This window comes from Carettochelys insculpta, chromosome 1 (genome assembly GCF_033958435.1).
Source record: "Carettochelys insculpta isolate YL-2023 chromosome 1, ASM3395843v1, whole genome shotgun sequence".
In the NCBI taxonomy this organism is placed as follows: domain Eukaryota; kingdom Metazoa; phylum Chordata; order Testudines; family Carettochelyidae; genus Carettochelys; species Carettochelys insculpta.
This window is the reverse complement of record NC_134137.1, coordinates 173,582,116-173,597,382: the sequence shown is the minus strand read 5'-3', so window position 1 is coordinate 173,597,382 and position 15,267 is coordinate 173,582,116. Positions and strand designations below refer to the sequence as shown.

Below are 15,267 nucleotides of genomic sequence, written 5' to 3'. Positions count from 1 at the left end.
TGCTTCTTATTCTGTTTCCCAGCCTTCACAGGGAAACAACATCAAGGGGTAGCAATAATAATGATGCAGGGTTTATAAATTAAGAGGAGCAGGTCATATTTGAATTAGATTAAAGGAATTCTAAGGGAAGACATGATTTCTGTTGACAAACATTGAAAGGGATGCAATAAAAGGAACAGGGATGATTCATCCACACTAACTGATGAGGACAAAACAGAAAAATACAATTAAGATGCAGCAAAAAATAGTTTAAATTCATAGGAAATGTTTATGAATCAGCATTTAGAAGGAACAGAAGGTGGTTGCGGAATTGCCATTAATTGCAGAAAATAAAACCTAATACAGACACTTGATCTACAAATAACCAAGATCAGTCCCACTAGAATGCAAAGAGGAGGAACTAGATGATCCATTTGAACTCACAGCTAAGCCAAGTGAATTTATACTAAGCCACAGTCCATCTGCTCGAGATCTCACCTCAGGATGTTTGCGCCTCATGTGTCGACTCATTGAAGCTCTGGTAGAAACCTTTGTCCCACAGAGCTGACAGCTCTGAGCTTCTACCTTATCGTGAGTTAGTTGGATGTGTTTCTGAAGCATATAATCGGTGACATACTTCTTATCACAGACTGAACACGTCCACTGTTTCCCAACTGGTGGCAAATACAATGAAAAGGAGTTAGCAGATATCCCTAAAAGTGCATATTGCAATAGTGCAGTAAGACGAACAAACATTTTTAAAATTACAGTAGACCCCCGATTTACATGGGATTTGCGTTCTCACAACCCTGGAATAAGTGTAATTTCCTATGTAACTTGGAGGGGGGAGCCAGGAAACTGACCAGGGCACCAGGCCTGATCAATTTCTTGGCTCCTGAAAGTGAAGGGGAGCCGGGAAACTGACCAGGGCAGCCGCTCCTGTGAGCGGTGGCAGCTAAGAGCCCGACTCTTGGCTGCCGCCCCTGACAGGAGCAGGGAAACCTCTCCTGTTCAGAGCGGCAGTCTAGTCGCTGCTGCTCCTGTCAAGGGTGGCAGTTGCACAACTCAGTTGCGTGTATCTCGGGGGTTTACTTTACATAGTGCAGAATGCTGACTCAGGATTGTTTGAAGCAGCTTTGTCTTTCAATATATTGCATTCAAGCACTTACCTGTATGAATCAGTTTATGGGTCTCCATTGTGTTTCTCTCACTAAATGTCTTCCCACAGAGCTCACACATGAAATCTTTGATCCCTGTATGGTGAGATTACATTGAACACTGGAGTGAAAAGAGGACTAAGGCATCCAGTACAGTTGTGTATCTTCGTTATGAAAAATTAGTTCCACTAGTCACTTTTATCATTGCTTGCAAAAGTACCGTAGGAAATGCAGATATTAAGGGGAGCTGATTAGGCATTTGTCTCTGGGAATCAGAGTTCAAACCCTAATCCAAGACAAAGAGTATGCTAAACACGGTGGTCTATGTTAAAAAAAACCAGTGACATAGTGGACAGGTGAGAGGCCAAAGTCTTCACAGATTATAAATACAATATATGCATATTCCTTTGAATCATGTATTCTCATGCTCTTTACTCTCAGAGCAGGGTTATCCCAAAACAACCATCTAACTGACTGAACATAATTTCTGCAGGATGTCCAATCCTCTTGGTTGCTCCCACCTGTGTGCCTTTTGTAATGCTTCAGCATGTTGACCTTCTGTGCAAATTTCCGATGGCATTCTTTGCATTCATATTCCTTAATCCCTTTGTGGAGCTTCATGTGGTGACGCAGAGCATGTTTTGTCTTCATTCCTGTGAGCCATGAAGATGTAGCTGTAGACACCGTGAGAAAATTCATCCATATCATCCCACCACCCAGAGTGACAAGCGTGTTTCAAACAGATGGTTCTAACTTCACTCCTAGCAGATGTCCACAAATGCCCATCGCTCAGCTAAAATGTTCTTTCAATAGTGGATCTGGTTTTTTTTTTTAAACCCACATAAAATCTATGAAAAACAATCAATCATTCAGGAAGGCAAGAGAAAAGCACAGAGAGGCAGCAAATTTGACAAGAGTGTTCTAATAGTGTCTTGCAGTGATTCCAATTCAAGTTTGCTCAAGTAGCAAAGTAAAGAAAAATGCTTATTCTGACTGCTAACTCTTGAACCCTTTTCCCGGAATGCAGTTAAACTGTGTTCTCTCTCTTCTGGAATGTGAATACAATAGGCAGAAAGGCTGGCAAGCATTCCTGAAATTAGCACCAGGACAGAGGAAGAGCTTTAAGTCAGGTTTGTTTGCTGCAGGCCAGAGAACCTATACATGTAAAATTAAGGCAGACCCCTAAGATGTTGATCAGAATGGCTTCCTACTCAAAATACATGACTCTTATTCCTTTGAGGACTTCCCTGATATCTAATGAAGCTATTGGGTTTAATATTGGAAATGCAACCTAAACGAAACATCTGAGTCAAAGGCAATATCTGTACCTTTACCACATTCTGCACACAGGTATTCGCGGATATTGTCGTGGACTCTCATGTGCTCTTTTAACATGTCCTTTCTAGCAAATGACTTTCCACACTGCTCACACGCATGGCTTTTTACACCTTCGGAAGAAAAAGTTATTGCAACGTAAGAAGAATCCCTAGGGGAAAATCAGAATGTTGCTAAAATCTCACAAACTTCTGGCAATAGATTCACTGAGCAATAATCAGTCTCCTAAACAGCTCCTCTCATACAAACTGGATTCCAAAATGAACTATGAGACACAGGAAAGGAGAGAAGAGAGGTTTTCATCTGAGCTTTGAAACCAGACTGGGACAGAGAGAGAGAGCTACAGAAGAAAGTTGTAGAGATGAATCTGATGATGAGCCATAGAAACTTATGTTTTTATATCAATGGTGCTGAGATTGCATAAAGGGCTAGGAGAGTGAGTGGTGTTAAGTGAGCAGCGGAGGAGAGGAGGAGATTTTTAAAAACCAGGGAGCGCTACATTGAACTACATTCAGCAAAGTCATTTAAGAGGGGAGGGACGTGGACATGCTCCTTTCCACCTCAGAGGAGATGGGGAGTAGCCTTTTGCATATGCTGGAGGAAGTAGCTGGCACTTAGGGATGCCAGAGATGGTAAGAACTGCATTTCTCAAAGTGAGAAGAAATAAAGGCCTGGATGAATATTTCAGCATAGATAAGTAGAAAGCCAGCATTTTTATTGGATGAAAACTAAAATATATAAATCTGGGAATGCCTTAAATCATGCTTTGCTATCCTTTGCCCTCATCAATAATATATACGTATTTATAGTAGAAGCTTGATTATCCAGCAACCCTGGAGAACAGGGGTTGCTGGTTAATCAGTTTTTCCAAATAGTTGAGCGGTGCTGCTGGCCCTGCTCTGTCAGCCCTGGAGAGGCAGCCAGACCTGTTCCGCCAGCCCCACAGCTGCAGTCCCATGGCAGCCAGTCCTGGCCAGGCAATCAGCAGTGGAGCTGATGCTGGTTAGTTGAGAGTGCTGGTTATCCAAATGTCGGCTAACACGGCTTTTATTGTACTTCTTAAAATTGGCTTGCCACACATCCATAAAAATAGTCGTAATTGTATGGATTCTTACCGTAAACTACCATAACCAGTTTCTTTCTGACAAGTAAAAGAACGGTCTCAGAAAGCATCCAGAAAAAGAAACCTTTGATATGAATATTAAAGTAACAGCAACCAAACTGTGTCACCTGTGTGTATGAGCTTATGTCGTTCCAGATTCCCGATGCTGTTAAAAATCCTTCCACAGATTTCACAGGGGTGGATATATCTGAAACAGAAGAGAAAGCAGACACTGCCATTCTCTTTTTGGCAACACTGTGATTTCAGTAATCTCAATCAGCAACTGACATTGGTTTGAAAAAATTGTTACCAGAAGGTTACCCTGAAATAAAAAGGGTATGGGTAAAATATAAATAAATAAAATAATCCTTAAAAACAAAAAACATTAGAGTGCATCGGAAGGTAGTATGGCCAGACAGTGAAGCAAGACGTCTCAATGGAACACAACAACTGCATAACTGTATAAACCTGAAACAGTGTCAGAAAACAGCAGCTACTCATATCATCAAAGAAACTGAAAAGAAGGGATTTCTCTTGGTACCTTGACATAAAGGGAAAAGCCTCAAGAGTTTCAGTGTGTCTATTTTTCACTAATAGAGCACTCCTATTTGCCACAAACACAAGGGTCTCAAAAAGGTAGTTACTCATACACTATTAGTCAGACATGTTATCTTACTTCTGCACATTGGGATCAGGCAGGTTCTCCCGGTGAATGACCATGTGAGCATGGTAAGTTGCCTTCAAAGCGAAACGTCGATTACAGATGCTACAGCCATAGCCTTTCTCTTTGTGAACCTCCATGATGTGTTTAAGGTACTCCTTCCCTCTGCCAAAGGTTAACTGTGGAATGAAGCAATTGTGAATGCATGGGAAAAAAATCTCTCAGGAAATACCAACCAGTCAATCTAGTAGTGGAATCTACTGCACAAAACAGTCAATAATCAAAAATACCCACCATTGAACAAAGTGTACAGGGAAATCTATACTTTTGCTTGGAATCTATTTTATCACAGAACTGTTAAGCACCCCTCCCCACCACCTCCAGGGGCCACCATACAGTGTAAGAAAGTGTTTCCTGTAGGAATGTGCTACATGTAAAGGATACCTACAAAGGACACCCAAAACCAGTCCCTCCACGTGGGAGACTGCAGTTTGGGATGCTACCTCAGGCAGCTGCTGCCTTGCTGGCAGGGGTTGGGAATGCTGCGGAGGTTATTAACTCAACCCCTGGAGATGGAAAAAAATGTCTCCCATCACTCATCTAGGACTCCTTCCATTATTTCTGGCCCTAAAGGGAGTTATAGCCAGCAGTGCAGCAGACCCGCAGGGAAGAATACCCTTCAGACTCTAAGCAGCTTTCCCATTTCACAGAGAGGATAGAGAGAAATTGTCTCTTTGAGCAAGGGTCTTATTTTGCTAAGGGCTGTCAGCTCTGATAATGGATGGTTCCGTTTGCCTAGGCCTGCAGAGCTGTTTGACGACAGAGCAGACACACAAACAGCTCTCTAACCTGAACCGTGGGAAGCCTGCATTATCAGCTTGTGTCACGATTAGTCTGGCACAACAGGCAGCTTGAAGAGTTACTACAAAGCCCCCATCTCAGGGGTTTCACTTCTCAGCTCTTTACGCAGTACTCAGGTGATAACAAAGAACGTCACTGCTGAGGTCACACTTCTTTATGACGATTACTTATAGGACCATAGCATCTAAAGACCCCCCCCATAAGATCAAGACCCCATTGTGCAAGGTGGTGTAGATGTAGTCCCTGTCTGAAAGGGTTTAAAAACTAAAGAGACAAGCAGTCAAAGTCTGGAGAAGGAGAATGTTGTTATCCCAGTTTTACAGATGGAGAAAAAATGAGGCACAGAGGGACTAAATGATTTGGACATGTGGCAAGGCTAGGACTTGAACCATGATCTCCTGAGTCTAAGCCCAGTGCTTCAACCACAAAAGCATCCCGCCTTTCTGACATAAGCAGTAATTCAGTTAGTTTAGCTGTCCCAAACAATCAGCTCTGTCAGGGTTCATGCAGTAGAATCTCTAGTATTTTCCCCAGCCGTGACAGAGAATACTGGAATAACCTTTCCCCACTGGCCACACTACGCACACCCCACTTTCCACTCCCAAGAGCGCTGCCCAGGGGTGACCATCTCTTCCTCCTGTGGTGGATGGCTGAGTCAAGTATACTCCAGAGGCCAGAAAAGTTATTCCAGTAGCATCAGATGCCAGGGAAGAGTGTGGTACCTTCTCATTGCTACCCACTCTTGCTGACGTGAGAGTGAAGGAGCAGAGTTAGGTCAAGGTCTGGAATCACCGAAAACTGTGCTGGTGCTAGACCATCAGACTGGCCCTCTCTCAGCTTATTTTCAATGTTATTTGAACTTCTGACTGCAACAACTTTTTCTCTGACATGAGAAACCCACATGCACGTTGAGTTGGAAAGGAGAATTTAAAGGTACCTGGCACCTTTTGCAGCTATACTTGTGAGGCTCAGAATCTGCACTTTCATCAGAGTTGTCATCATTTTCCTCTGACGAGATTCCGATTTTACCAATGAATTCTTCTCTTTGGTGGTCATCCATTAGTGCAATGTCCTATACAAGGTGGGGAAGGAAAGTCCCTCTTAATTAGACCTCATGTCAAAAGTTAATACAACCCAAATCCTTCTATCACACTGATTCATTTACAAAAACAGCAACAATAATGTGATACAAGGTAGTATCCCACATAATGAAATCCCTGCAAAAGTTCCCCATTTTGTAGACAAACATAATTTTATTTTTAAATGCCAAAGAGATGCATATCTTCTGAATATTAGTATAAATAGGGACCAGAGATGGAAAAAGTACCCAAAAAAGTTATCTGAGTATCTGTTGAGCACCTACTTTTTTTTAAAGGTGGGGTATATTTAAGTATGTCATCAGTGTCCCTCTAGAAAACTACTTGAGTAAAAGCACACACAAGTCACATCTTTATTGTGTTCAAGTACCCAGCAGTGAAAACAGCTGCACTTTTACTCAAGTAACTTTTCTGGGTACTTTCCCCACCTCTGGTAGGGACTAAACTGCAGCTGTGTTAAATCCATAGCACCATTTTGTGTTAGTGAAATGATGTAGTTTCTTTAAACCATTTGACTCTTAGTCTGTATTGGAAATGAGATTGATCTGAAGAAGTGGATCTGTCCCATGAAAGTTCATCACCAAATAAATCAATTTGTTAGTCTTTAAAATGCTACATTTCTGCTGCTTTGTTTTGCATCCCAGACAGTTGAACAGGCAAGACCTTTCCCCATGAAGTTCTTGTAAAACTCCAGGGACTCTCAAAGATTTTCAGAGGGACTGTTTCAGGCATGCCTTTCCTCCCATTCATAATGACTTAACAGACACCCTGGAGCAACTACAGCAATTTCTTTTATGGAGAATTAACAAGAAAATATTCAGTGTATTTTAGTTGCCTTTTGATTTAGCGTAAGAGCTGGCAAATAGGAGGAGGAGCGGCAGCACCATGTCTGCAAGACACCAGCATGTATTCTGTTGATCAGTGTGGCAAATGCATTAATAATCAATAACATTTCTACTTGACACTCACATAGCACCTCTCACTGAAAAAGGGATTATGCCAACATTTATCAATTGAGTCTCAATAATGTACACTCAAAAAGAGCCAAGGGTTTTCTTTGCTTTGGGTGGGAGAACTGAAGCATTGTGGTTACGTGACAGGTCAAGGTCAGAGTGTCGGAGCCAATCTTGAACCTAAACTAACTTGACTTCCAGTTGCTTGCTGTAACCTTTAGACAACAATCCTATGTAAGATATCCATTAACGTTTAAAGTGATGGTTTCCTAAACTCACCTACTTCAGACTTTTCTCATACCACCCACAGTATTGAAGACAAGCTGAAAAGGTTTTACCTGAAAAACCTCCTCACTTCTGAGACTCCATGGGCCAAATTCTGTCTTGAAACAAGAACCAGATCCCTAAAGAGACGTACATACGTGGGCACGTAGATGTATGTAATCCATCTTACATAGCCAGCACGATCATACCACCTTAATATTCTCTATCAGCTTTCCAATAAAAAATGCATGTGATCAGAATATTAACAACAATACCTTAAAATGGACGTGAATATGATCTCTAAGCACATCCACTCTGAAAAATTTACGTCCACAGATTTCACAGGTGTATTTCTTGTCTCCATGGGTCAAAAGGTGTTTGTTCATATTGCTTCGGCATGAAAATACCTAGGGTGGAAGAACACGGAAGGTGGTTTTGCATGTGATGCCTGAAGAGGCATCGGAGCTTCTCTTCTTCATATCAATGTGCAGCTAAATATAGGAGCTCCTTTACTTGTTCCTGAGCAGGGCAACCTATTTGTCTGTGCTTCAGATAACTAAAAGCTCCATCATCCACTCCACATCAGGCTACAAAAGCTATTAATGATGTGACATATGCATCAATAACAACTCATAGTTATAGCAGAGACAGACTGTGTAACGGACATCTAATAAAGGTGGAGCAGAATTACAATTAATACATTTGGAGATATGTGGGGATTGTCCCTTGAAACAGGATTGCCTAAGAAAGGTGGTTTCTTCTATACACACTATGCTGCACTGACACTCAGTTATACCCAAGTTAAAAAAAAAATTACTTAGACATAAGGTTGCTTGAGTACAAATTCCATAAATCACAGCACCATAAATCACATCTTGGAAACAATAGTGAAGCTCACATCCATGTCCATTCCAACATTCGCACTAATCTTGGCTTGCATATTTTTCCACCCTAATACCACGCTGCCCAGCATTCAGGGCCTCCATGACCAGAGCTGGGCCAGTGGACACTGGACAGCTATAGTGAACTGCGGCACAGAGCCCTGAATGTGTGGGACCCACGGCAACCGCCTTGCTTGCCTTGCTCTAACGCCAGGTCTGCCTCTTACCACACAACACATTTTCAGTTCTAACACAGAGCTGCTCAAAAAGCACACATGTAGTGCCTCTTCCTCCAACACAAACCCTGAATTCCTACCCACACCAAGTTACGAGATTTTATTTACAGACAAATCTGGAGCGTAACAGTGTATAACTGGTCCTCCGAAAATATGAGGTTGGACTAGGTTTTTGTTTAATGCTTTCAGTGAAAAGCTCCTCAAAACATTGGCTAGAGACCTTCTCTTGGTGTGTCTGTAGCACGCACTGGAGGACTGCTGGAGCTTGAATGCAAAGCTCTACCTGACAACTGACAAAAAAGCCTACCTTCCCACACACAGGGCATCCCGAGGGTTCCTTCTTGTAGCGCACCATGTTCTCTGTGCTGTGCTCAAAGTCTTCTCTTTTCACACGCCTCACCCCTGTACATCACAGTCCCCACCAAAAAAATAAAATAAAATAAGCCATTTTTTCCCACTTCAACCTGTATGCTTTTTCAGTCACGTACACAATGTTCTTGGAAAGCACCGTCACAGAGAGGTGTGCAAAATTACCTGGTGACCCTTAAGTGAACGGCCATGCTCGGGCATGTTAGGGTGAATTGCATGGGCACTTGAACAACACGGTGAGGTATGCGGGGTGGAGGCAGGGTCCAGAGACCCTTTTAAATTGTGATAGGGAAATATACCTTAGCACAAAAGGCTAAACCACAAACTCCAGACCAAGAACTGAGGAACCAAGTGAACTGGGGAAGTCTAACCCAGTTAGCAATGGAATTTACTGAATTGCTTGGCTATTTTAGCGAACTACGGAGAGTTAGAAAAACCCCAGGGGGTGTTTCTTTTCCTTTTGGGTGTAATCCTATTCCTCCTGTTAGTAGTGTGGTGTAAGCCACAGCTATAACTTCGTCAGTTTCGTAATAAATAGCACAATCACTCTCAGTGGAGCGGGCCATTACTGAGAAGCAGCCCTCCCTTTTCCCCAGTTCAACACTTCACCCACCTCTCACCTCCACCCTTATTTAGGACTTGGAGCACAGCATATTTGCTCCTCAAAAGGGTATGGCTCTAGATGTAATTCTGTCTCTGAAATGAATGAGCCAATGCTCATTACACCACTGAAACGAATCTTAGAAATATAAGAAGGCTGTGCTGAAGATATATTTTTGTTTTCTGGTTGGTTACTTTTCCAATCTTGTTATACAAGAAAGAAATTCTCTTGTAATCAAGTAATTTTTATTATGTTTCAGTGACATCTACCAAGTTCTAACTGCTTTATCCATAGTGGTGAAAAGTTCAACCTAGAAATTCTTACAGCCAAGCAGTAGGTACTGTGGGTGCTTAAGTGCTCCACCCCCAGCACTTAATGCTTAACAAAGCCCCCCTACCACTACCACTTCTGCTATTCCCAGGGAGAGAAGGAGGCTCTCATGTCACTGACTCAGCCTCTGTGAGGTAAGACCAAAGCCACTCAACGTGGGGGATGGGGCTGTGGCATGATGGGCAGGACAAAAGAAGGGGGTATCTCTTGTCACGTTCCTAGGGGTCAGATTGCTTAATCTGGCCCAACTTCTAAATGACCTTTGGCTGTCTCCCTAAAAACTACTAGTATCATCTTAAAACGTACCCAGATTTCATTGTATGTTCTCACTTCTAACCCCTTCTGTTAATCGGCTTTAGAAGCTATGGCTTAATTATCAAAGGTGCAGGGCACCTGCAACTCCCATTGACTTCCATGATATTTGTGAGTGCTCAGCTCTTCTGATCCGGTTTCATAAGTGCTCTAAAATGCTGTAAGGCAACATATTGTGCCACATTCAATCTCTTTATTAAATGGATATTAACAGTCCCTTATTATTCTCCTGAATGGATCTGTGCTAACTCTCTGATATCTCATTCCCAATATAATACAGCAACTCTGCCAACAAACTTTCCAGTTACCACAGAAATTCCTAAAGACTTGGACTCTGAAGGACAGGAGAAATCACTGTGATCATCTAGTCCAGTGGTTCCCAACCTTTCAGTTAACACTCACTTTTTTCAGCTGAATCGATTGCTTGTAAAAGAGAAGTTACTCACTTGTGTAGTAATGATGGTTCTTCAAGAAGTGTCCCTGTGTGTGCTCCACAGTAGGTGTCGGGCTTGCCCCGGCACCGCAGATCGGAGATATCGAAAGCTGTATCTCGTCAGATCACACATGCGCAGATGTGCGCTCGTCCTTCGCGCACTTTCCGTCACATGCACGATCTGGTCTACGCCAGTTCCTCGACCAACCGCCTCGGATGCCTCTGAAAAATATAAAGCATAACTCCAAAGCAGGGAGGAATGGGTGGGTAGTGGAGCACCCACGGGGACACATCTTGAAGAACCATCGTTACTACACAAGTGAGTAACTTCTCTTTCTTCTTTGAGTGGTCCCCATGGGTGCTCCACAGTAGGTGACTACCCAGCAGCGACCCCAGAAAAAATGGAGGTGGGTACCAGATTATGTGCAGCTTGCCCCTCGGAGGACTGCTGTTGGTAGGCGTCTATCCTCCTCCAGCATCCGATGAATCACATAGTGTCTCGCGAATGTGTCATAGGATGACCATGTCGCTGCTCTGCAAATGTCCTTCAGGAAGACTCCTTTAAAGAAGGCCGTCGAGGCCGCCATTGCTATGGTGGAGTGAGCCCTGGGCAGACTTAGCAGAGGGGTCTTATGTAATGCACAGCACATCTTTATACAGGATGCAATATTATTTGATATTCTTTGTGATGATAGTCCTTCCCTTCTTGATCTGGGTGCAAGAGACACCAACAGTCTGTCTGTCTTTCGGAAGGGTATGGTTATGTCTATATAGAACACCAGTGCCCTTCTCACATCAAATGCATGGAGCCGTACTTCTCTATTTGAGTTGTGCAGCTTCGGGTAGAAGGACGGTAGAGTTATTGGCTCATTGATAAGAAACTCTGAAGATATCTCTGGGAGGAACGTGGGGTGTAAGCGTAGTATCACCGCTACTTTGGAGAAAATTGTATAGGGCAGGATCGCCATTACCACAGCCAGTTCACTCACTCTGCAAGCAGATGTGATCGCCAGGAGAAAAATTGTCTTTAGGGTAAATAGGCAAAGAGAAATGGTGGCTAGGGGTTCAAAGGCTGGCCTAGACAGTGTGTCCAGGACCAAATCTAAACTCCATGAAGGCAATAATGGCTTCTGAAGGGGGTATAAGTTTGTGAGGCCCTTCAGGAACCACGTCATAATGGGATGGGCAAAGACAGTTGACCCTTCTCCTGTGTGTTGCAGAAGGCCGACAGAGCTGCTAGGTGACCTTTACTGATGGTAAGGATAGTCCCCCTTGTTTCAGATCCACTAGATAATCCAAAATCGAAGGGACTGGGACCTCCAAGGGGCTCAGCTGTCTGGACAGACACCAGGAAGTGAAGCGTTTCCACTTGTACACGTAAGTTTTCCTAGTAGAGGCCCGTTGACTGCATTCTAAGACCTCTTTCACCCTTTCTGAGCATACGTCTTCTAGGGTGCTGAGCCAGGGATTAGTCATGCCTTGAGGCGTAGCGTTTGAGACTGAGGGTGCCTCAAGACTCCCGAGTTCTGTGTGAGAAGGTCTGGTAGAATTGGGAGGGGGAGTGGTGGGCAGCACAACATGCGTTGCAGCAGGGAGAACCAGTGTTGACGGTCCCATGCTGGGGCTCTGAGTATCAAGTGTGCTCCCTCTCTCCTTGCCTTTTCCAGGATCTTGTGGCTAAGTACTGTAGGAGGGAAAGCGTATAGCAAGGGGCCCTTCCATGATAGTAGGAAGGTGTCCCCTAATGAGCCCAGGCCCATGCCCACTCTGGAGCAGTACTGAGCGCATTTCTTGTTGTTGTAGGTTGCAAACAAGTCTATCTAAGGGAACCGCCATGTGTTGAATATATGGCAAAGCAGATTGGAGCAGATCTCCCATTCGTGTTCGAGAGCGAAATACCTGCTCAGCTGATCTGCCTTTGCATTGCTGACACCTGGTAAGTATGAGGGCTAAGGTTATGTTGTTCGCAATGCACCAGTTCCGCAGGCAGACTGCCTCTGCGCATAATGCGCGGGATCTGGCCCCAAACTGTCAATTGATATAATACATCATGGAAATGTTGTCGGTATTGACCCCAACTACCTTGTATCGTAGGTATTGGAGAAAGTGCTTGCATGCATTGAACACTGCCCGTACTTCCAGTATGTTTATGTGCATTGCCATCTCTGTACGGGACCATCGCCCTTGCGTTGACTAGTTTCCCCTGTGTGCTCCCCTGCCTACGTGGGAAGCATCTGTCGTAAGAAAAACTGTAGTTTGCGGTTGGTGAAAGGGTACCCCTGACAGCAAGTTCTTGGGATCCATCCACCATTTCAGGGACTTTTGCACCTCTGCTGGAGGCAATACCTTTTTGTGAGTGGCGTGTATCATTGGCACGTACACAGTCGCCAGCCAGTGCTGGAGGCAGCGAAAATGCAGCCTGGCATTTTGCACCACAAACGTAGTAGTAACCATGTGCTCAGAAGCTGCAGGCAATTTAGTAATCATACTGTGGGCCTGCATATCAGTACCTGTATCAGAGACTGGATAGCATGAAAACCTACAGTAGTCAGATACACTCTTGCCGTGGTGGAGTCTATGCGCGCTCCTATGAATTCTATGTCCTGCATGGGTTCCTTTATCGATTTTTGGAAGTTGATCACAAGGCCCAGCGAGTGGAATGTCCTCACAGTAATATCTATCCTGCATAACACATCTGCCTGTGAGGCGCCTTTCAAGAGGCAGTCGTCCAGATCTGGGAAGATGAATACGTCTTGACAGTGCAGGTAAGCCGACACTACAGAGAGTGTCTTTTTAAAGACCCTGGGCACTGAGGACAGGCTGAAGGGCAGGACTTTGTATTGGAAATGCTCCGTACCCACGGTGAAGTGGAGGAAGCACCTGTGTGAGGGGTGAATGGTTATGTGGAAGCACGCATCTTTTAAGTCGAGGGCTGCAAACCAATCTCCATCGTCCAGTGCTGTGACTATATAAGTGATAGTGGTCATCTTGAAAACATTGCTTGCGGAGGTACTGATTGAGAGCCCACAAGTCTAGGATTGGTCTCCAGCTTTCTGTTTTCTTTTCCATGAGGAAGTACCAGGAATAAAAACCTTTCCCCTGGAACTCGTCTGGGATTCTCTCTACCGTTCTTATAAAGATGAGGTGATCTACCTCTGGTTTCAACAGATTCTTGTTAGGGTGTCCCTGAAGAGGACTGGGTAGGTGGTTTTGGTGGAGGTAGGGAGTGGAATGGACTGGCGTATCCCAGAGTAATAATCTCCAGTACCCATTTGTCTGTAGTGATACTTTCCCACTGGCGGTAGAATGGTCTGAGACGATGGCGAAACACAGGTTAAGGTGGTTGCTGGCACTGAGTGATGGTTGTGGCTTTGCAGTCCTCGACATGACAGTCAAACTTGCTGCCTGGCTGTCTGTGGCCCAAGAGTATGGCCTTGCTGGGGCGTCGTCTAGGTGGTCTTTGATGTGGTTGGCACCCTTGGTCATATCCTCGTTGGTATTGCGGGCGCTGAGATTGATAGGTGTAGCATTGCTGGTATGAGTAATATCTTTTCCTCCTGTAAGGAGGAGTGTACATACCTAGCATTCTAAGCGTAGTTCTAGAGTCCTTGCTGGACTGGAGGACTGAGTTTGTGGATTTGGCAAACAGTTTTGCCCTATCAAAGGGAAGGTCTTCAACTTTTGTTTGCAATTCCTTAGGAATGCCAGATGTTTGCAGCCAGGATACTCGCCTCATCACCACTGTGGTGGCCATGGAACTCGCTGCTGTGTCTGCCACATCTAGTGCAATTTGGACTTCTGTGCACGAGGCCGTATAACCTTCCTGAACTATTGCCTTTAGAATGGGCTTCTTGTCATCTGGGAGGAAGTTCATGAGTGATACGAGCTTTGTGTAGTTATTGAAATTATGGTTGGAGAGGTGTGCAGCATAGCTGGCCATGCGTAGCAGTAGGGTGGAGGATGAGTATATCTTCCGCCCAAATAAGTCCAGTCTCTTTGTGTCCTTATCCGACACCGTGGATTTGTATTGTGGTGCCTTCGAGCTCTGTTGAGAGGACTCGACCACAAGGGAGTTTGGTTGGAGATGGTTAAATAAAAACTCCATTCCCTTCCATGGAATGAAATACTTTTTGTCCACCTGTTTGTCAGTCGGTGGAATAGAAGCTGGGGTTTGCCAGATGTTCGTGGCAGCCTCAACGATGGCCTCGTTCAGTGGGATGGCAATCTTCAATGATGTAGGAGTTCTCAGATTTTAGAGTAGCTTGTGCTGCTTCTCTTGCACCTCTGCCACCTGTATCTCCTGGGACTGAGCCACCCTTTTAAACAAGTCCTGAAATTGTTTAAGGTCATCTGGAGGAGATATATATCCTGGGACGACCACTTCATCTGGAGAGGACAAAGAGGCATTCGTCTGACACGTCTCTGTCTGTTCCTCAGACACCTCCAGTACTTGTTCTCCCAAACGTCTCAAGGAAGGATCAATAACTGGCTCTGGATCTTCTCTCGGAGGGAAGACATGGTCCTTTCTGGTAGGGGGCAGTGAACACTGTCTCTATGAGGAGCATGGATGTGGGAATCTATCCCTGGACCTTGAGTAGCTTCGGTACCGATGATAGTCCTCACACTGATGTGGATGCATGTAATGACAAGGACGTGGTCCTCGGGATGAGGATCTGGAGCGTGAGCATTGTCTATA

At 44.4% G+C, this 15,267-nt stretch overlaps 1 protein-coding gene across 8 annotated transcripts in view; it reads right to left on the bottom strand.

The window, feature by feature from the left end:
• The window catches only part of PRDM15 (PR/SET domain 15), an 84,991-nt gene that overhangs the window by 15,706 nt on the left and 54,018 nt on the right, over positions 1-15,267 (bottom strand). For all 8 annotated transcript variants that reach the window (XM_074995801.1, XM_074995811.1, XM_074995774.1 and 5 more), the window contains 9 exons: positions 8,834-8,928; positions 7,685-7,816; positions 6,033-6,167; positions 4,250-4,413; positions 3,702-3,781; positions 2,465-2,584; positions 1,658-1,789; positions 1,149-1,232; positions 478-653 (listed from right to left, as the gene is read on the bottom strand). In XM_074995801.1, coding sequence (XP_074851902.1) covers positions 478-653; positions 1,149-1,232; positions 1,658-1,789; positions 2,465-2,584; positions 3,702-3,781; positions 4,250-4,413; positions 6,033-6,167; positions 7,685-7,816; positions 8,834-8,928 — 1,118 coding nt within the window. The remainder of the gene's footprint in view (positions 1-477; positions 654-1,148; positions 1,233-1,657; positions 1,790-2,464; positions 2,585-3,701; positions 3,782-4,249; positions 4,414-6,032; positions 6,168-7,684; positions 7,817-8,833; positions 8,929-15,267) is intronic.